The sequence below is a fragment of the Lithobates pipiens genome, unplaced genomic scaffold (assembly GCF_037356315.1).
Source record: "Lithobates pipiens isolate NorthernLeopardFrog02 unplaced genomic scaffold, aLitPip1_a1.2 Scaffold_19, whole genome shotgun sequence".
NCBI lineage: Eukaryota > Metazoa > Chordata > Amphibia > Anura > Ranidae > Lithobates > Lithobates pipiens.
Window position 1 is genome coordinate 79,975,293 of NW_027507764.1, and position 23,111 is coordinate 79,998,403.

The 23,111-nt window shown below is 43.1% G+C and overlaps 1 protein-coding gene across 1 annotated transcript in view; it reads right to left on the bottom strand.

Annotated features, from left to right (window-relative positions):
• SPAG6 (sperm associated antigen 6) overlaps nt 1-23,111 on the bottom strand; it is a 151,380-nt gene that overhangs the window by 108,550 nt on the left and 19,719 nt on the right. The window contains exon 3 of the mRNA XM_077490957.1: nt 6,855-7,021. Within this exon, the coding sequence (XP_077347083.1) occupies nt 6,855-7,021 (167 nt within the window). The remainder of the gene's footprint in view (nt 1-6,854; nt 7,022-23,111) is intronic.

The window sequence follows — 23,111 nt, forward strand, 5'->3', positions numbered from 1 at the left end:
GCAGGTGCTATAGCGTTAGAAATGGCACCTGTAATCCGCCCTCAAACTGACGCTCCATTCACTCCAGTGTGAAAGCCCGAGGGCTTTCACACTGGAGCGGTGCGCTGGCAGGACGTCAGGAAGAGTCCTGCCAGCAGCTTCTTTGGAGTGGTGTGTTTACCGCTCCTCCACCGCTGCTCCCCATTGAAATCAATGGGGCAGCGCTGCATTACCACTGGAAAAACACCGCTATTGCAGCGTATTGCGGGCGGTTTTAACCCTTTCTCGCCCGCTAGCGGGGGTAAAAGTGTCCCGCTAGCGGCCGAAATGCGCTGCAAATCCGACGGTAAAACGGCGCTAAAAATATTGGCATTTTACCACCGATGCTATGGACGGCTTGGTGTGAAAACCGTCTAACTAAAGTGAATCTTTCCTCAATTTCTTATCTAAAGCAAATGTGCTGCCTAAAAGCAAGCAGACATAATACAATACATATTAATCTCCTGAGGGGTGTTCAGGATCTGGATGCCATGATAATGGACCATGGCCCTGGACCTGTATAGCACCAGGGGCTAAAATCACTTGTTGCATCACGTGCCAAGGTGAGCCCTGAATGCAGGATTCGGTGCCTGAAGCAAACTTTACAGGTTAGCCCCATTGCTGCGGGGTCTGAATACAGTCCCCAAGATGTACATCAAGGGTAACTGATCCAGAAACTGTTAGTACACTTTGAGGCAATGATAAGTTGGATAACAGCAGTGTCAGTCAAAACTGTGAAAAAAAATAAAGAATGGCTTTGAAAACTTCTTCATAGAAGAAGAGGTCCATCACCTAAGCACACTAGCAAAAAACTGCAGTCCCATAGAGAGGGTGGTTATATGAGGGTGCACTGGAGGCATTTCCCTGCAAAGTTTTTGCCAGTGTCCATTCACTTGAAGGTAGCAGTATATAACCCATAGCCAATGCTGTTGTCAGTTAGCCAAATTGAGTGTTACATAGTTAGCCAAATTGAAAAAAGACACAAGTCAATCCAGTTCAACCCAAAAAAAAAATCATACAATCCCATATACACAATCCTTCACACACAGTTGATCCAGAGGAAGGCAAAAAACCCCAGCAAAGCATGCTCCAATTTGCTACAGCAGGGGAAAAAAATCCTTCATGAACCCCCGAGAGGCAATCGGATTTTCCCTGGATCAACTTTACCTATAAATGTTAGCACCCAGTTATAGTATGTACCTTTAGGAAAGAATCCAGGCCTTTTTTTAAAGTAATCTACTGAGCTAGCCAGAACCACCTCTGGAAGGAGTCTATTCCTCATTTTCACAGCTCTTACTGTGAAGAAACCTTTCCTCATTTGGAGATGAAATCTTTTTTCCTCTAGATGTAAACAGTGTCCCCTTGTCCCCTGTGATGACCTTAACTGGTTGCCGACTGCCCACTGTCAAATGACGGCGGGGCAGTGCAGCTCTTGTTCTGGGACGTTCTGAGACGCCATCATTGCCGTGTTACTAGGACATGGCGCGACCCCGATCTGTGGAAAGAGCCGTGCCCACAGCCCTTAAACATGTGATCAGCTGTGTCCAATCAAAGCCGGTCACATGTAAACAAGGAAGTGCCGGTAATCGGCGCTCCTCGCCTCACACTGACAGTGTGTGGCGTGGAGAGCCGATCAGCGGCATCTCCACGCAGGGGGACCTTTAGGAATGTAATTAGGGCCCTAATCATCAGTGCCCTGATTACAATAGTGAAAAACAGTGTCACCATACAGTGACCACCAATGCCAGCAATCAGTGCCCACCACTGCCCACAAGTGCCACCAATCAGTGCCCATTAGTGATGCCAGTCAGTGCTGGCAATCAGCGCAGCCCATCAATGCCCATCACTGCTGTCAATCAATGCCGATCAGTGTCACCCATCAGTGCCACCCATCAATGCCCATCATTACCACCTATCCATGTCGCCTATCAGTGCCCACCAGTGCCACCTATTAGTGCCCACCAGTGCCGCCTATCGGTGCTCATCAGGGCCGCCTAACAGTGCTCATCAGTGCTGCCTAACAGTGCTCATCAGTGCCACATATCAGTGGCACCTAGCAGTGCCCATAAGTGCAGCATATTAGTGCCTCCTCATCAGTGCCACCTAATCAGTGCCCATAAGTGCCGACTCATCAATGCCCATAAGTGCCACCTCATAAATGCCCACCAGTTCAGCCTATCAGTGCCACCTCATCAGCGCACATCATTGAAGATGAAAAATTACTTAGTTACAAAATTTACTGACAGAAAAAAGGTGAAACATTTTTTCTAAATATTTGGTCTTTTTTTTGTAAAAAATAAAAATCACAGCAGTGATTAAATACCGTATATACTCGAGTATAAGCCGAGATTTTCAGCCTCTTTTTTGAGGCTGAAAGTGCCCCCCTCGGCTTATACTCGAGTCATCGCTGTCTGCCCGCTCGATCAGCGTGTCGAGCAGACAGACAGCGGCCATTCTATTCAAAAGCCGCGCCTCCGGCTCCGCCTTCGCCTGTGATAGGCGGAACACTGAATTTCCCAGCAGCCTGTGTTCCGCCTATCACGGACATCGTATCATCCTCGTACTACGGACGAGGATGATACGACGTCTGTGATAGGCGGAACACAGGCTGCTGGGAAATTCAGTGTTCCGCCTATCACAGGCGAAGGCGGCGGCGCAGCTTTTGAACTTTACAATGGCCGCCGACGAAGAGGGCACGGGACGGAGGCAAGGCAAGGCACGGCACGGCACGGCACGGGACGGGACGGGACGGGACGGGGGCAAGGCAAGGCACGACACGGGACGGATGCAAGGAGGCAAGGCACGGCACGGGACGGAGGCAAGGAGGCAAGGCACGGGACGGAGGCTCGGGACAAAGGTAGGCTGGACACACACACACACACACACACACACACACACACACACACACACACACACACACACACACATGGATGGAGACACACACAGGGATGGATGGATGGATGGATGGAGACACACACACACAGGGATGGATGGATGGATGGATGGATGGAGACACACACACACAGGGATGGATGGATGGATGGATGGAGACACACACACACAGGGATGGATGGATGGATGGACACACACACACACAGGGATGGATGGACGGACACACAGGGATGGACGGACACACAGGGATGGACGGACACACAGGGATGGACGGACACACAGGGATGGACGGACACACACACAGGGATGGACAGGCATGTCTCACCCTCGGCTTATACACGAGTCAATAAGTTTGCCAGTTTTTTTGGGGGTAAATTGGGGGCCTCGGCTTATATTCGGGTCGGCCTATACTCGAGTATATACGGTACCACCAAAAGAAAGCTCTAATTGTGTGAAGAAAATTACAAAAAATTTGTTTGGGTACAGTGTAGCATGACTGCGCAATTCTCATTCAAAATGTGACAGCGCTGAAAGCTGAAAAATGGCTTGGGCAGGAAGGAGGTATAAGTGCCTGGTAGGCAAGTGGTTAAAGGGGTTGTAAACCCCTGTGTTTTTTCACCTTATTGCATCCTATGACCATAAGAATCTCACATTCTTGTCTGAGGCTAAACGCCTGTCTTCCAGAAGAGCACAATGGGCTCTTTTCAAGTTTCAATTACATTGTCTCATTCTTACCCGGTACTAAGAATGTAAGGGCTGACACCTTGTCATGACAATTTTGCTTCCGGTTCCTGCGATTCCTCCTTATATTGTGGCTACGGTTCGCACCAGTCTCACTTCTCCTTTGGGTGACAAAATTCTTGCTGCTCAGGTCCAAGTTCCTCTTAAAAAACCTTGTGACCGCTGCTTTGTCCCAGAGAGTCTCCGTACTGACATTCTCCAGACTTACCATTCTACCAAGGCAGCTGGCCACCCTGGGAAGAATCAACTCGTTTGGGCCACTTCCCAACAATTCTGGTGGCCTAGTCTATGTGCTGATATAACTGCCTTTGTAGCTGCTTGTTACATGTGTTCAGAGTAAGACTCCACGACACCTTCCAGTGGGCCTCCTACAACCAATACCCAATGGAGAGAGACCCTGGACCCATCTGTCTATGGATTTCATTGTGGAGTTACCCAACTCCCAAGGCAACACTGTTATCCCTCTGGTGGTTGACCGGTTCTCAAAGATGTGTTATTGTATTCCACTTAAGAAATCCCCCCCCCCCCGTTTCGTCTTTTCCTCTTCATTTTGATATATATTATATAGCAGGAGGTAGCGCCTCAGGCCCTATTTTTATCTACACACAATACTTTCATATCAACAGCCTTTGTTGTGGAGGCTGTAGATATTTTAGGGCGGCAGCAACCACCTGTAGACCTAAACACGGCCATCTATACTACATTTTCCACTTAAGAAGTTGCCCACTTCTAAGGAACTGGCTTCCACTTTTGCTCGGGAGATCTTTCGCTTACATGGGCTACCCAAGGTGATTGTCTTGGACAGGGGTAGTCAGTTTGTTTTCCGGTTCTGACGAGCCTTTTGTGCACAGTTGGGAATTCAGCTTGCTTTCTCCTTTGTGTATCCCCCTCAGTCTAATGGGGCCGCAGAACAAGCCAAGCAGTCCCTGGAGCAATTTCTACGTTGCTATATTTCTGACCATCATAACAACTGGTCAGACCTATTACCGTGGGCAGAATTTGCTCACAACAGTGCCTTGAATTCTGCTTATCGATTGTCCCCATTTATGGCGAATTATGGTTTCCAACCTTCCATGTTGCCTGACTCGTTTGTTCCGCAGAGTATTCCTGCATTAGAGGAGCATCTCCGTGGTCTTCGTTCCACTTGGGCACAAGTCCAGGAGGCTTTGCATCATGCTAATGATAGGTACAGACTCCATGCTGACCGCAAACGCCTGCCTGCTCCTTCCTACCAGGTTGGAGACAGGGTCTGGCTGTCATCTCGCAACCTCCAACTTCGTGCTCCCTTATTGAAGTTCACACCTCGGTTTATTGGGCCTTTCCGTATTTTTCGCAGGATTAACCCAGTGGCTTACATATTAGACCTTCCTTCTAATATGCATATTTCAAATGTATTTCATGTCTCCTTATTTAAACTTTTGGTCTGCAACCGCTTTACCACCTCGGTGCCACGTCCACACCCTGTACAGGTTGAGAACCATGAGTACAGTACCTTTTGCATTGGAAAGGGTACGGGCCCGAGGAACACTCTTGGGTCTCATCCTCGGATGTATATGCCCCTGTTCTCCTCTGTGATTTCCATAGAGGTTTTCCCCTCAAGCCTGGTGGTCCTCCGAGGGGGAGGGGTCATTGACGAGGGGGTACATTCAGGGCTGGGCTTAGCCCTTCCTTCTCTGAGTTTACCGCTTAGCTGTCGGCTAATTGCCAGCTCCCATCTCTCTCCACAGTTACCCAGCTGTTGATGATCCTGCTCATCAGTCCGGCCTACTTAAGCCATCCAGTCCAGAGGAGCTCTGCTTGCGCCTTGGCCACATCACAAGAAACCATCTCCTGCGTTCCTGTTTATAGACCAGATTTGCTGACATCCCTCCAGATCCTGCTTGCTGTTCCACTACTTTGATCCCTGACTTCTGTTTGGCTGACTATGCATTCCGGTTACTGAACTTTGGCTATGTTTTGACTAAGTTTGTTCTTTTTACTTTTATTATTAAAGAAGTGTGATTTAACTGTACTTCTGTCTCGGTCTGATTTCATGGTTTCTGACAATGTGACAAAACACATACGCCGAAGCCACACACACTCTACCACGCATGCATGATTGATCATTGCCCATTTTGATCTCTGGAGGAAGTACTGCATCTGACGTTTCCATGCTGGTCAATGATCTGCCCATGTGAGTGTACCCCTTTTGCATCAAATAGATTTTATAAACGATAATGCACTGTATAGAGTATTGTTTAGTTCTATGCCATCCATAATGGAATGCAATCCTATCTGGGACTCTGAGTCACAACGAGACACATCTGCTATAGCGGTAGTTGGCAACCACATTCCCCATGGTGTTTGTTACCTGGAGGTGTAGCAGGACGGTTCCATGGTCTGGGAGGCTGGCTTTTATGTTGTAAACAAAGTACACGTGGAACACACTTAGTAAGGGGGTCACATATGTTCGGGTAAGCACAGCATAAGCTTGTTGGTGACCCTCTGGCTATCCTGTGATTTCCACTTCTCAACACGGCATGTGGGACTGCTATCTTGATTTATTGTTTAGATTTATTGTTTAGAACCCTTCTTCCTTTGTACTTAGTAGTTGTTTTTTTCTCTTTTCGTTGGAGCCACAATTTATTTATTTCTTTTCTCACTTATCAATGTGCTTTAATTGCTCACTAATTATTGATTGTTAATTTAAGCGCTGCGCTGTTTCTATATTGACTCTTAGAAATTTGTTCCTTAGAGAAAAATTCACTGCAGTCAAAAAAAAAAAGAAAAAAGGATGTCTATTTGAGACTGCTAAAATTTAGGAAATCAATAAATTTTCTTAAAACAAAGAATTTTGAATACATTTCTACTAGTGTATAGCCAGCTTAAGAAACTTCAGCAGACCTTATTAGCATTCTTGTTCTGGGTTAGTGATTCAAAGAGGTCAAGCAAGTGAACAATCACCACAACCAGGCAACTAACATTAGGAACATGAAAACCGCTATCTGTGTTTCTTTCAAGAGAAGTTTTGTTTATAGGCTTGAAAAACAGGTGACAGGTTTACTTTATTCTTTAAAGGATCACATCACAAAGACAGTTGCTCAAATATATAATCGCTAGCCACCACTGAACTGAGTCGTCTAGGGGCAGAAATGTGTTTCTTGTGAGTTATGTTAAGTGCAACAATTGCAGAAAAAAAAAACCTCCATAAAGTATTGACTTACATTCTGTTCGGCGAGGGAATACACGAGCTGTGGAAGGATGTCTCCTTTAACAACTGCTTCTGCCAGATCATCATTATAATTGGCTAGCCTCCCGAGAGCCAGAGCAGAGGTCTGCTGGATATTTGGGACCACATCCAGAAGAAGGGGCCGCAGAAGAGACATAACGCCTAAGTAACAAGAGAAAATTAAGAAGAAATATTACATTGTAATAAGAGTGACGATGTATCTTCCTCATCAGAAGAAAAATATTTATCAGTATATCATGTGATCTACTTTAAAGAGAGCCAGTCATGGCTCTTTGTATTGCGTAGGGAAGGATTAGTACGTTTTTAAGCAGTCTCCGTTGGGTTGTTTTACCCCTTTGTACTTGAGACAGACCAACTTCTCTCACATTGTCTAAAGCAGTGTTGGCCAACCCTTGTGATGAAGTGGGCCTCAAGTGTGGCTCTTGATATCAGAAAATGGCTGCACATAAAATGTAGTGAATGCAATGCTACAGAAAGCTTTCATACATTACTGACATGCAATAGGAGTCTGTGGGCAAGCTACAAAGGATGGTTGAAGACTAAAAAAAATCTATAGAAGTTGTTGCAGACTAGGGGTGGGGGGGGGGGGGGCCACAGACTGAAAATACACACAAATATAGAATAGGCAATGGCAGCCATTTACAAATTAAAGCTGCCCTATAGCCTCCCTAAAATTATTTATGCCACATTTGAAAAAAAAATTGTGAGGGGAAAAACGTAAACAGTGAAAGGCACAGAAAAACACTATAGTGATAAAAAAATAAAACAAGCCATGTAACTACTAGAACCTATTCTGAAGAATATTTTACCTTCACCGGCCTCAGCAAGCAGAGAGGCAATGTATAACTGACTTTAGCCTGGAGATGCCCCAAAGAACGCACAATAATTTGCAAAGGGCACCAGAGACCTAAAGGATAAAGTAGCCTTATGCGGTGAACACACGACCGGACTTTTCAACGGTCTGAATTCCGTTGGACTTTTCGACGAAGTTTCTACGGACTTCCGTGGAATCAGACTTGTCTACACACAATCACACCAAAGTCAGACGGATTTGACCGTGATGACGTATGACCGGACTAGAATAAGGAAGTTCATAGCCAGTAGCCAATAGCTGCCCTAGCGTCGGTTTTCGTCCGTCGGATTAGCATACAGACGAACAGATTTTTCGACCGGACTCAAGTCAAAGATTTGAAACATGTTCTAAATCTAAAGTCCGTCTAATTTTTCGACAGCAAAGGTCTGATAAAGCCCACACACAGTCAAATTGTCCGGCGGATTCGTTCCGTCGGACCTTTGCTGTTGAAAAGTCCGGCCGTGTGTACACGGCATAAGGCCTTATGAACACGGAATGTTTTTACAGCTGCTGTTTTTGGCTTCAGACATTTCTTTCTGAAGCCAATAAACTCCCCAGCATGTTATCCTATGTGTCCATGCACACGTAGGCTGTTTTTGGCAGGGACATTTTCTGGCTGGAAAAAAACTCCAAACCTAGTGGGTTTTGAGAGGAGTTTTTCAGCTGTAAAAACACTCTAACAGCTTAAAAACGCTACAAAAAGCAGTTATTCTGCATTTTTTTGCGTTTTTGAGCCATAAGCTTTTATAGGAGTTTAGTTTTGCTAAAAAAAACTACAGCTAAAATAGACAAAAATGCTAAAAAACGCTACTACAAAAACACTGAAAACTCACTCTACAGCTACAGCTTCCTACAGCTAACATGGCATTTTTATAACTTCTAGTGTGCATGAGGCCTTAAAGTGGTTGTAAACCTCAGGTGTGAAATGCGAACAAAGCATAACCCCCCTGTAGTGTGTACTTGTCTCAATTAAAAGCACTAAGTGGTTAATTTACTAAAACTAGAGAGCGCAAAATCTGGTGCAGCTCAGCATAGAAACCAATCAGCTTCCAGGTTTTATTGTCAAAGTTTAATTGAACAAGCTGAAGTTCGAAGCTTATTGGCTACCATGCACATCTGCACCAGATTTTGAACTCTCCAGCTTTGTCATTTCTATCTAATGCTTCATTCCTCTGCTATCTGCATGAATCACTTCTGACAAGTTTTCCTGACACCAAAAGAAAAAAGGTGACAGGAGAGGGACCTCCAGCTAAGCTAATTGACAACCTCAGCTCTGTTCTTGTGGGCTGTGTGAAGAGGAGGTGTGTCCCTTCCTTCTAATCAGCTCTTAGAGCTCTCCACACCTAGTGCTGTAGAGTGTAATTTCAGTTCTCCACCCCCTTTTATCTGAACTCTCAGACAAGCTTTATAAAATTAAGCACCTTGAATGGATGTAGAGAAGACTACAGATAAAGAGGCACAACGCATGTAGGAGGACCAATCACTTATACTATACTATATATATACTATACTATACACTATACTGCGCATATGTAAGGGTTTACAACCACTTTAAGTCCAGTTTAAGGCTATGTATATTTCCTTATGTCATTTGGCTGTTGACAACTTATTTATATTATTTTGCATTATAAGGATTAAAATTGTCCAAGCTGCACACAATATGTATTGTCCTGTGGTTTCCAATGAATTAACACGTTATAAGTTATTTTCCAAGTTCCATTCATTAGTTCCTCTTTCTTCTAAAAAATACAATGTTTACATCTTTGATCCCTGTGATTGGTCTCTCTATGATCAATCACAGCAACCCCAAGGTACAGAGCCGCTTGGATCAGCTTTGCACACAGTGTCTATGAAGAGATCCGTCCTCAGGTGGCTCACTGACCATTCAACTGTTATTTCTACAGTGCCATTTATAAATGTTATAAGCTTGTACCTTCAGGTGACTGGACACTGGAAATGTGGAGTTGTAAGGACGCCCATATTAGCAAACAATAAAAGGATACACAAGCAAAGATAAGGGTCCTGTGTTCCATACTGTACTCCAAGAAACATATTTTACAAGTAATGCAAAAGTCCTTAATATCCCAAATAAATCTTGCGCACACATTAAAATAAAGTTAGTGAGCTGCAATCATAAAGTGACAAAATTGTAGAAAATGGATGATACACTATCATGTGCGTTATCAACTCAACTAATATCCACTAAATAACACAATCTACATCAATGTGCTTAGTGCTTCGAACTCAAACTGCATATATGCAATCAAAGAAAGTAAAAATTTCAAACTGTGATCATAAAAAATAAACATCTTTTTAAAAATGTTTTTTCACTGCATATATATATATATATATATATATATACACACTTTATATGTTTGAGTGTAAAAAACAAAACACGTTGATGTAATTTGTGTTTAGTTATTTAGGGCCCATTTAGCAATCGGTTCTGTCAGTCCGTTTTTCAGGTGGACCCAATCAGACCCTCCAGTCTCCTCTATGTAGCAGCGGATGTCAATGTGTCCATTCCTGTCTGCTGAAAACAGACGAATGGGGATCTGTTCCCCATCTGTCTGGTGGATCTGATCAGATGGCAGTCGCCCATAAAGGAAAGCGGGCATTGTCTGTGTCCGCTCTGCATAAGCGGAGCGGACATGGACCAGACATCCACTTGCTCAGCGAGGATCAGTAGACAAATTCCACGCTGAACAGGTGGACTGCAATGAAGCCCACCCTGTGTGTAAGGGGCCTTATACAATTCAAAAGTCCTGTTTCCTTTCTGGTACAGCACAGGGCACAGACAGAGTCTTAGGCAAGTGGGGCCTCCAAAAGCAAAACAAAAATGAGGAGTGGGCATCACAACAACATTGCCAACAGAAGAGAAAGGTCAAAGACCATTAATCAACCAACGGGCTGTATCATCTTGCAGCTGAGGCCTGAATATACACCTGGCAAAACGTCTTAACGTGAAAACAGAGGACCAGGTAGCAGCCTTGCAAATCTGAGAAATAGAAAACTGAAATTGAAAAGCCAAAGAGGCACCCACAGATCAAATGGAGACTGCCTTAAAGGCGAGTTCCACCCTAAAGTGGAACTTCCGCTCATCAGAACCCTCCCCCCCCGGTGCCACAATTGGCACCTTTCAAGGGGGGGGTACAGATACCTGTATAATACAGGTATCTGCACCCACTTCCGGGCATAGATAGCCGCAGGATCGGCGGGTATTTACGCCACTTCCTGCGGGGCCCCCGCTGTCGGCTGGGAGACACACGGATCCCAGAGACAGCAGGGGCCGTCCTTATTGCGCAGAATGACCTGCACCGCAAGGCTTCACTTCCTGATTCTCACACCGAAGATAGCGGCGGCAACACCCAAGAGCCGATCGCGCTGGAGGGGTAATTGTCCATATTTTAAAAGCCAGCAGCTGCACTATTTGTAGCTGCTGACTTTAAAAAAAATGGCGGAACTCCCGATTTAATCGCAGGAATCCTCTCTGCTGCAAGGGTTAAGATTGAACAATGAGTTGCTGAATCCAGGCGCATCGGTGGAGAAGCAGGAACAGATCACGCTACTAACACAAGCAATGTTAGTACAGTGACCTCCCCGGCTATGCAGGGACTGCCGCCCCGCCAGGACACAATGAGATTGGATGCCCGTCAGCTGCTGGTTTTCAAGCATGCCCATTCGACAGAAGCCGGACAGGTTTCTGTACACACTGGCCGAATGAAGGCCGTTTTTTATTGAACCGCCCAATATTGACCGATATTCGGCCCGTGTGTACAAGCATTTAGAACAAGAATGCAGATAAGTAGCTTGGATTTCAAGCTTTCTTTAGTGATCTGAATTCTTATTCCAGGTCAGCGTCTCTAAGTAATAAAGTCAAAAACAGCCAGGCAACTAATATTTTCAGGAGGAGGTCAGCGCTGGCAGTCTATATATCAATAAAGGTTCCTTCTTCCAATGCTCAGAAGCACAACTTTAGAACAAATGCTTTAAATGCTGTAAGGAAACTGGATGCAGCAACTGCCACACAGATTAAAGGGACAGCTGCCTGCTCAGAGCCAGCGGCTTCTCTCCTCCTCCTCCTTGTAAAGTGTAACAATACGCACAGTCGGCTGAAACACTTTACAAGGAAAGCAAGGCTGTGCTCCAGCCGAATGCTCCTGATCCAGGCCTCTGCAAAAAGAATATCTTCTCTCTGATGATATGGCACCACAACAGCATACAGATTTGTGCAATAGAATACCCGGCACTACTTTCTAGAAAGCGATCGATGACTGCAAAGTTGTAACAGGACTTATTATAGATTTTCAATAAACTATTAAGTGTATGGTATTCCGGTTTATTCTTAAAGTCATATCAGTTTAGTTAACCTCAAAAATATAAACATAAAGCAGACACCATTATATCACCATCTCTATGGTTACCTAATACAAGCAGTGTTTATTTGGCTGCCATGATTCACTTGTAATAATGGCGTGTACAGCAACGGATATGCAAAGAAGACTTTATTAGTTGTGTGGGACACATTAAATATGGAAACAATTGAATTCTTTTAAAAAGTAATCTTAGGCACAAATATTACACCCTTCAGCTCACTTGTATATTTTTTCAAAAGCTACAAAAGTTCAATTTGTCCCAAAAATTCAGAAAATCCATGTCTTATATTATCCATGTTGCTGGGCCTGTTAGGGGTACAGGCTTTGCTTGTCCCAGTGTGCATACCCCATAAGGGGTCTTTATGGTCTGGGAACCATAGAGATGTACTACAGCCATTAACCAATAAAGCACCCTTTAGCTAACTACAAGTGTAATGCCTTGTACACACGATCGGGCTATGTCCAACAAAACCGTGACATTTTGTCCAAAGGGCATTGGCTCAAACTTGTCTTGCTTACAGATGGTCACACAAATGTTGGCCAACAATTACGAACTTAGTGACGTACTACGTGTTTTTTCAGCTCTTTAGCGCCACCATTCGGTCTCCTTCTGCTAATTTCGTGTTAGTAGAAGTTTTGTGAGTGTTGATTCGCGCTTCTCTTTTCACGTTTTTCATTTGGTGCTTTTCAGTTCCTGCTTTTCGGTTTGTCAACTAGACATCGGAGGAGATAACGTGTTATTTATTATTGGCCTTGGAGTTAATGCTTTGACATCATTTTTTAGGTTGAATAATGATTTGTTTTGGTATATTTTCTATATTTTTGGATGCATAGAATGCACTTTTTGGTTAAGTTCTATTGGCAGATAGCATGTCTAATTTTATTTGTTTTCTTTTTTTAATGCACAATAAAAAAATTGTTTAGAATAATATTTGGCTATGCGTTTTACTTCAAATGACAGTTTGGGAGTAGGCAGTTATATTTTAAAAATACAATGTAAAATTGACAAGGGACACTATCATAGTTGTATCTTTGATCTTGGTGTTGTGGTAACTTGACCAAAAAAATAAAAAATCATAATAATATTATTCTTTATATCACTAGAAAAAAAAAAGCCTTTTTAAATACATTTGGCAGAACTCCATCAGTATCACCAGCAAAGCAGCTTCTGCTTCCGAGCATGCATGTTTGTACTCTGGACTTTTGTCCGACGGACTTGTGTACACACGATTGAAAAGTTCGACAACACACATTTGTTGACGGAAAATTTGAGAACATGCTAGCCAACATTTGTTGATGGAAAGTCCGACAACAATTGTCCGATGGAGCATTCACAAGGTTGGACTTACCACCAACAACCTCATATCCAACATTTCCCGTCGGAAAGCCCAATCGTGTGTACAGGGCATTACACTTTGTGCCTAACACAGCATCCAGTGCCTGAAATAAAAATGACAAGACAGCCCCACACAGTGAAGACGAGGTATAGTCCCCAAAGTATAAGACCCAAAGATACTGATCCAGAAACTTCTAGATAGCACAAGAAAAAAAGCAGTCATATCTTCCTAGAGGTGTCAGAAGTAAAAAGAAACAGTTAAAGAGAAGTATGGCTTTTTTTTTAAGAATCATACTTACCTAGGTGGATCTGTCCCCTGCCGGCTCTAACACTGAAAACTGAGCAATCAAACACTGCTGATCTCTTGGTTCTCAGAGCTCCCTGAGCAGAGAGCTGGTGACTGTCAGTCAGTAGTCCCCCCTGGTTTACTGGAGCGCTGGGCTGTACGGGGGGTAGGAGTGGCCAGCTCAGGCTCTCAGCAGCTTGCTGAGAGGCTGAGCCAGGTGCCCGTCCAGGCATGTGGACGGATCCCAACTTGTCGCGATCTTGCCTGAACCTGGACCGGCTCTGTGACTTCAGCTGACAGCAAGCTTTAGGCTGGGTTCACACTGGTATGACACAACCTGTCAAGCTCTGGTGAACTCCATGCCCAAGAGGGTTAAGGCAGTGCTAGAAAATAATGGTGGCCACACAAAATATTGACACTTTGGGCCCAATTTTGACATTTTCACTTAGGGGTGTACTCACTTTTGTTGCCAGCGGTTTAGACATTAATAGCTGTGTTGAGTTATTTTGAGGGGATAGCAAATTTACACTGTTATACACGATGTACACTCACTACTTTACATTGTAGCAAAGTGTCATTTCTTCAGTGTTGTCACATGAAAAGATATAATAAAATATTTACAAAAATGTGAGGGGTGTACTCACTTTTGTGAAATGTATATATTTGAACTGTTACCTGAAAAATGATTTAAAATTCTGTTCAGCCACTCTTGTTATCCACACACCCTCGCTCTTCCTGCAGACTACAGTGGACCTGTGCAATCTAGCCTTGACTAGGACCTGTGCCACCTAGTGATTAGACAATGAAAGAGCAGTAGTAGGGCTAATGCACGTATGCAGCAAGGGGTCACTGCTCTGTTAGGCTGGGTACACACTAGAAGCGGGCTGAACAAAAAAACTGAGAGATCACTGTACTAACACAAAAAATGTTTGTGTGGCAATCTCCTCCGCTGTGATTGGTGTTCTCACAGGGTGATCGGATGCCGGTTGGATGCTGGTTTTCCAGCAAGCCTGTTCAACAGAAGCCGGACATAAAACTGGCTTCTATAAAACAAACAGCTGCACATATGGGCAGAAGCTCATCTGGGTCCTGCTTAACCAACCTTTTTCGGATGATTTTTGTCCCATATGTACCTAACTTTATTGTTGCTTGTCTTTCTGGGTGTATGAGTTCCTCATCTTTCTTGGAGAGGGCTCCACTGGCTTTATATAAAAGTGTAGAGGGCAACTATGTTAGGGGGGTATCTGTAAGAAAGAAAAAGAAGAAACAGTAAGCCGTATGCATGATTTCCCCTTGGGGGACAAACGGGTAGGCCTTAGGCCAGGGGTAGGCAACCTTGGCACTCCAGCTGAGGTGAAACTACAAATCCCATCATGCCTCTAGGAGTCATGCCTGTGATTGTCAGGGTCTTGCAATGTCTCATGGGACTTGTAGTTTCACCACAGCTGGAGGGCCAAGGTTCCCTACCCCTGTCTTAGGCCAAGGGTCCAGAAAATGGCCTAGACATGATTGGCACAATTATCTAAGTCAGAGCCTCCATTAGAAATCATGGAGCACCATAAACCCTACCAGACAGGTTCCCCCAGGTCCCCCCACCCCTACTCTGTGTGACTCCTGGTGCTGGGAGGGTATAAATATACCTCATATTGGCAGCCCTGCATGCAATGGCATCATACAGTGCAAACGCATGTAAAAGTGATAGAAGTAAGTACTGATCCCAAGTATGTCCCAGAAACAGAGTGGTATGCAGTGCAAGGAAATGCAGTGGCATGTGAGGTACACTAAACCCTTGTACACACGGTCGGAGATTCCGTCGGAATGTGTCCGATCGGAGCGTTTTGTCGACTGTGTGTGGTCTGCATTGGACTGTTTCCGTCGGAATATCCGTCGGACCAAATTTTGCAACTTGCCGGAAATATTTTCCGACAAAATGCTCCGATCGGACATACTCCAATCATGTGTAGAGAATTCCGATCGGACAAAGTGCCACGCATGCTCAGATCAAATTCCTACACCAAAGCTATTGGCTACTAGCCTGAACATAGTCCCATCGTAACGAAATAACGTCATCACGTCGGATTTTCCGACAACTTTGTCCGACCGTGTGTATACAACAGTTTCGGACAAAATCCGACGGATTTGGTTGTCGGAATCTCCGACCATGTGTACAAGGGCTAAGTGGTGTGCAGTGGCACTGCGTGGTATATAGCACAGAAGTGCAGGGCAATGGGCAATACGTGGTGTCAGTGCAGAGCAGTAGGTGGAAAAATAAATGTAATGAGAAGTATGCAGTGCAGGGCATTGGGGAGTATAAAATAGCAATGCAGAGCTAGGGAATGTGTGGTATACAGCAATAAGAAAGTGCAGGGCAATGAGCAATATGCAGTGGCAGGACAGTGAGCAGTATATAGTAGTAAAAAAGTACAGGACCATGCACAGTACCTAGTAGCAGTGCAGAGCAGTTTTTGTGCTGTATGGCCTGGTAGTGGCAGGGCAGTAAGTGAATAGTATGCAGTGGCAGGGCAGGGATCAGTACATAATGGCAATGCTGATCAGTTAGCAGTATATAATGGCAGTTCAGTGAGCTGTAATAAAGGCAGTACAGAGCGGTGAGCAGTATGTTGTGGCAGCTCATTGAATTTTACATGGTGTCAGTGAAGTAAGCCATATAAAATAGTGCTGGGCAAGCCTCATAATGTGCCTGATATCTTTGTATCTAAATTCTTGTAGTATACCCGCAGGGTTATATACCTTTTTGTTACCGTATATGATTTTAAAAACTCTAATGAAAAAGAATAAACATAATAGTGCCAGGTAGTGAAAAGTGCCATACAGTGAGCAGTGTGGAGTGGCAGTGGAAGGCAGAAAGCAGTGTCTAGTGGTAATGCAGGGCAGTGAGCAGTATATATAACAGTGCAACCAGTAGTATCCAGCCCAGGTTACAGGTTATGATGGAACAGTTTATATGTGCTGCAAAAGGCAGGGGCCGTCGTGCCCAGAGCAGGAGAGATTAAAGTGTTACTAAACCCAGGACCCTGCATTCACTATATCTGGTCTCCCACAGAACATGGAAATGCAATAGTTTTAGTAAATATAAACTGCTAAATACCTTTTCTCATCATCATTTAGAGCAGCCTTGTGACTTCTATCAGTGTTTGGTTAAAGCAGCTGTATTGTCCACTTGGTGATTTTTACCTACAGATAATCCTATAATAAGCCGTACCTGTAGGTAAAATTAATTTCTCCTAAACAAGCACGGTTTAGGAGATATTCACCTTTCATGCAGCCGATGTCAGCGACATATGCGCACTGCAGGTCCGGAGGCTTGTAACGTCATTGCGGCTCTGGCCAGTCATGACGCCGGAACCCAAAAGAGACGCAGAGGGAACATGTCAGACCCCTCAGCGGTGACTGGGTGACCTGTGGGAGCCTCATTCTAAGGTAAGTATTTCATAATGAGCAGGTTTTTTTTTGGGGGGGGGGGGGGGTTGACAGTTTACTATAGGGCTGAAACAACTAATCGCTTAATTGACAACTAATCGATTATGAAATTAACCGATTACTATTTTCATAATCGATTAATCGGCCAGTAACATAATGGGGTTAAAAAAAAATTATCCCTTTATAGTACAAAGAGCAAATAATCGCTATTGAAAATATTACTTTCACAGTTCTACAGTAAAAAAATGAACAGTAGTGATTATCTGCTTTTTTCTACTATAAAGGGCTAATTTAAATTTTTTTTAACCCCATTATGTTACTAAACATCTTAGACCTGGTTCACATCTATGTGTTTATTGGTGCTTTTTGCAGAAATGCACTACAGTTCATTTACATGGTTTCCTATGGGACACGTTCACATCTGAAAGGGTCAGGGACTTTTAACGCAAAATGGTGCTTTATTGGTTCAATGGAGAAGCTGCAGAAAAGCATGTAATGCGTTTTTGCAGAAATTTGTGTTTTTTAATCTGCCCAAAGAAAATGCAAAAAGGCAAACTGCAGTAAAATCACGTGCGCAAAAATCAAAATGCACAGCAAAAAGCACTGCAGAAACAGATCAAAAGCAAACTGCATAGGTGTGCACCGAGCCTTGTGCTGGCCACACAGATCCATTTTCAGATGAGAATATTCAGACGAAAAATCTTTGTACATTACAACAAAAGAATTTTGTTTGAAATTCTCACTTGTTTTTAACATTCTGTTTTTAAAATGAATGTAATTTTTGAACGAAAACCACATACACTGTCTGAAAATTACTTTGACTAAGAAGTTTTCTATTATTTCCAAATTTTCCTGTCACTGTGGTTGAAAATGAACGTCAATTTGACCCACTTTTTTTTTAAGGTTATTAACCGATTAATCGAATAATTGAAACAATAATCGGTCAACTAATTGATTATAAAATAATCGTTAGTTGCAGCCCTAGTTTACTACCACTTTAAAGCTTAAAAGGGTGAGTTTTCATTCTGCACTGACTGTCCTTTGAGGCTGCAAGACCCCTGATCCTCTGTCTGGTAAGTGCTGATTGGCCCTGTGCTGATCACATGCACTCTTCCAAGAAAAAGAAAAAAAAACTCTCTAGTAATACACACCAAACTGAGCATGTGCAGCTTGTCCCCTAGCATCTGTCTTATCAGGATATAGACTGCAGACTGTGGAAGAATGGGAGGATTAGAGAAGACAGGATCAAACAGCCTTTTTACACAATGCAGAGGATTAACCCCTTAGGTTCCACAGTGAGTATAACAAGTATGATTTACTGCATATACAGACTGATTTTACTGTTGTGGGTTTAGTAACACTTTAAGGGAATTCCTGCAGGGGGCAGCTTCTATCTCCATATCAGCCTCTTAATTGCATTGCTAAAGGTGGAAGACTCACCAGGCTGCCATCTTTTCTCTTCCTCAGCATCACCCCATCTTCTGCAACTTCTTCTGCAATGAGGATCAGCCAGAGTGAAGCAACTACCCCTGCGAGGAGGCAGCCACACCCCCAGCCATGCCCACTACCTCCACCCAGCCAGAGAGAAGACTACGAGCCCTGAGAGAGCACCTGTCAGCCACAGGGCACTGCTGGGCAATGTGCCCCCTTTGTTACTTAGAATCAGGATCTCAGTTTAGAAGAGTGGGGCAGGCATTATGCCAGAGCCAATCTTTGCTAATTCCCCACAATGCACCTAATTTTCACTTACCAACTAACAATGTCATAAAGTGGTTGTTATAGGAAACTGAAACTTTCCTTTTATGCAGGTTTCATAAAATCATTCTAATTGTTTCTAAAATCCCTGCAAGATTACCAGAGCTCCAGCCCCGATCACTCCACTTTTATGGCTCGTGCACACAGGATGTTTTAAAAACGCATTTACCCATGTTTTTACGTTATAGCGAGTTTTCCCCCCGTGTTTGCGCGTTTACTTGTTTTTTTGGCCTTAGCATTTTTGGGCATTTTTTCATTAAAACCACTCCCTAAAATGCAAAAATGCCTAAAACCGCCAAACGCAGCTAACCACTTGTTTTACAGCGTTTAGGGGCATTTTTCGATTTTTCAACTAGTTTTTACTGCTCCTGGAAGCGCAGGCTGTTGTTTTTATTTACTGCTCCTAAACGCTTATGCCTCCAAACGCCTCTGAAAGTTTATGTGTACATGGACACATAGGGGTGTTTAGAGGCAGTTAAAAAAGTCAGATGCCCCTAACAGTCGCTGTAAAATGTCCTGTGTACATGAGCCCTTGAGCGGAAGCCATACACAGTGTATACATTTTACATATTTGACCCTAATATTTACATTAGATAGGAATGGAAGGAACAGGCTTTTCCTGAATTAAAATAAAAAAGCTGACCACATCTAGGATGAATTCCAAAACTGTGGTCTGCTTGTGGCCACCAAAAACACTCACAAAAATCTAGCAATACATACAATTTGGCTTTTAATCTCCACAAAATAAAAATCCTCCGACCAAAGTATATATTTTCAAGGACATTAACTCCAAAAATAGTGGGTTATAATAGAACACTTAGTTAACCTTTAAGTTACATTATATGTATTATTTTAAAGCCAGATTAATAAAAGTATTTGCATAGAAAATACAACAGGAATTAAGATATGTGTGCATTTAAAGTAGAACTATGTATGGCCACCCATTAAAAAATATTCACTGCAACAATTTTACAATTTTATCTTGGTCCCCCTCCAAAGTCCCACAGACACCTGCTTCAAGCCAGCAAAGTCCACTAAAAGTGACATTAAAGCTTAATTAATTTTTGTTATTAAAATAACAAACATTTGGGGTTACAAGTGTAAACTACAAGTGCAAAGTGCTCTTAAAATTGTACTGAAAGTGCACTTGGAAGTGCAGTCGATGTAGATCCGAAGATAGCTTGCACGTGATTGGTGATGAAATCAGCAGAGTTTCCCCTCATTTCAAATCTACCCCTCAGATCCACAGCGACTGCACTTCCAAGTGCACTTTCAGTGTAATTTCAAGTGCACTTTGCACTTGTAGTGTGAAACCTTACCACGTGCAAAGGCTGAATCTATTTTCCTCTAGTAATAAAGGGTGCCCCACTGCCCTTTCTGATGACCCTTACATGAACGAGGAGCATTCAGTTGTACATTTGCTCTCAAAATAATTGCCCAGTATCAGCTGTCACATATAGGAAACTATGAATCTTTTGGTTTGAACATTAAACAGGAAATAATCTTTAATTTGTTATTTAAAATATTGTTTTTGATCTGATAGTCTCACGACACCTTATAGAAAATACCATTAAAATTAATCTAATTAAACCTCTTTTGTAACATTTTTTTGTATACTGGAATCATTTAGTGTTGTGTTTTAGCTGTTTAAAATGGTTTTATAGTTTTTAGAGAGAAAGGTAAATAACCTTCAGGCCGCGTACACACGCGGGGACTGTTCGCCCAACTTTGTCCGCTGAACAGTGTTTCGGCGGACAGTCCGCTCGTGTGTGGGCTTCAGCGGACAGTTTCAGCGGACAGTCTGACGAACAAAGTTTTTCGGAAATTCCGTAAAACTGTCCGCTGAAACTTGGTTTGAGCGGACAGTCCGCCCGTGTGTAGGCTTGTTCGTCAAACTAAGTTCCGCGCATGCTCAGAAAGGATTTACACGCCGAAGGTTGCATTGCAGTGTATAGGACGTCGTATTTCTAGTCCCGTCGTACGTGCCGTTCACGTCATCGCGCAAGTTTCAGCGGACTGTTCGTTCGTCGTGTGTGGCCAAGTCCGTCCATGCTAATTTTGAGCGGACTGTCCGCTCAAACTGTTTGACGAACAAAGTTGGGCGAACAGTCCCCGCGTGTGTACGCGGCCTTACACTTGACACTCCATGCCACTCCATGCCACCCCAAACCCACCCCCCTCCAACCACCTCTACTACCAGCTCTCCTGTCTTCATCTGCTGATTGGATTTGTCCACCTATCCTCTGAGACCAATTGCCCTTCAGTGATGGTCTGATGTCAGTCTTTACCCAGCATTATAAAAACTGTACATTTCCAAGGCCAAGCTATACTTCTTGCAATGTACATAATATGAATACAAGGCATTCTCTGATTGGTTAAGATGGAGGCTTCACCTTATCCAATCACAGAACGCTTTGCATTTAATGAGAAAAATGCAAGTGTTCTCTGAATGGCGCCCATGACGAGCAAGAAAACTTCTGTTTTTACTATGCAGAAAGGCAGCGGTTCGGCACGGGACCCAGAAGACAGTGAGGATCTCTATAGTAGCAGCAGACACTACAGGCATACCCCACTTTTAAGTTAGTTAGTTTATTTACTAAAGCTAGAAAGTGCAAAATCAGGCTCACTTCTGCATAGAAACCAATGAGCTTCTAACCCCAGATTGTTCAATTAAGCTTTGGTAATAAAACCTGGAAGCTCATTGGTTTCTATGAAGAAGTGAGCCTGATTTGGTACTTTCTAGCTTTAGTAAATAAACCCTCATTGTGTACTTAAAAGTGGGGTATGCCTGTACTATGATTCTCTGCTTCCACAGGGATTGGGCAGGTATGGAATTTGTTACTGTGCAAAAAACAAACAAAAAAACACATACCTAGAATTCAGCTTTAATGATTACAGACCTTTTGTAAGAAGTAGGCAAATCAAACTTCTGCTTTTGTAGAGAGCACATTGGACAACCTTTTGAACCACAGGAGATCCCTTAAAATCATTTCCATTAAAATTAGTAAATCTACACTACATGATATTTTAGCATGATCGGCAAGTTTTAGATTAGATTTACAGTAATAAATAAAAACAAAATGTGGCATATAAGTTATTTGACACCCAACACTGATGATATTTCTAAACACTCTACAGTATGCAACTTTTTTATTTTATGAAATTAAAAGTAGAACTATAGACAACACATTTTTGTTTTCTTTTTAGATAAAGTAAGGGAGAGTTATAACCCGCCAAGTTTATTTTTACCCTCTTTGTCCCATTGGGGAGATTTCCCTTCCCTTCCTGTCCAATAGCCAAAACAGGAAGTGAGAGGAAATTCCTACAAATTAACCTCCTTAGCGGTATTCCCGTGTGGCTGGGGGTGAATTTTCATACCAAAAGCGGTAACCCCCGAGCCACTTGGGATCGCATCGCATATCCAGGTAAACTTACTTACCTTGTCCCCAGGATCCTGTGATATCCTCCCGTTGTGTCCGCGGGCTGTGTACTCAATGCTCTGTGTTCCATGCTTCCTTCCCTGTGAGTGACGCAACACATGGGGGCGGAGCCTGGCGCTAAATTCAAAAAGTGAAAAACCCATAACACATACAGTACACAGTAATCTTACAGATTACATTACTGTATCAAATTATTTCCCATCCCTTTTGTCCTTAGTGACTTGTCCAATGCCCTAAATGCACTTTTATATTATATATACTGTTCTTTCTGCCTGAAAACTTAAGATTGTCCATAGAAACCAAAAAGCGTCCCTTTATGTCAAAAGTGGTTTTAGACCAGCTAGAAAACGGCGATAATAAATTAGAAACACTCGCAGAATTGAGAGATAGTGACTTGTGGAGAAATTCGTCATCAAACCCTGAAAGTAACAACAACGACAATTCTGCAGCTGAGTAAAATTCAGTGTTTTTGATTTGATTAAATTATTGAATAAATGTTATTATTATTATATTATTATTTGTTATAATTATTTATAGTTATTTATTATACTATAATTTAGGATTTAGTGTTTCAATCTTTATCATATCCGGGATGTCTACCAGACTCTTGTTTGGACAGACTTAAAGGGGAAGTAAATGCTATTTTTTTTTTTTAAATGCAACCTGCAAGGCAAAGGCATAATGAGCTAGTATGCATAGCATACTAGCTCATTATGAATAACTTACCTGAGAACAAAGCCCCCG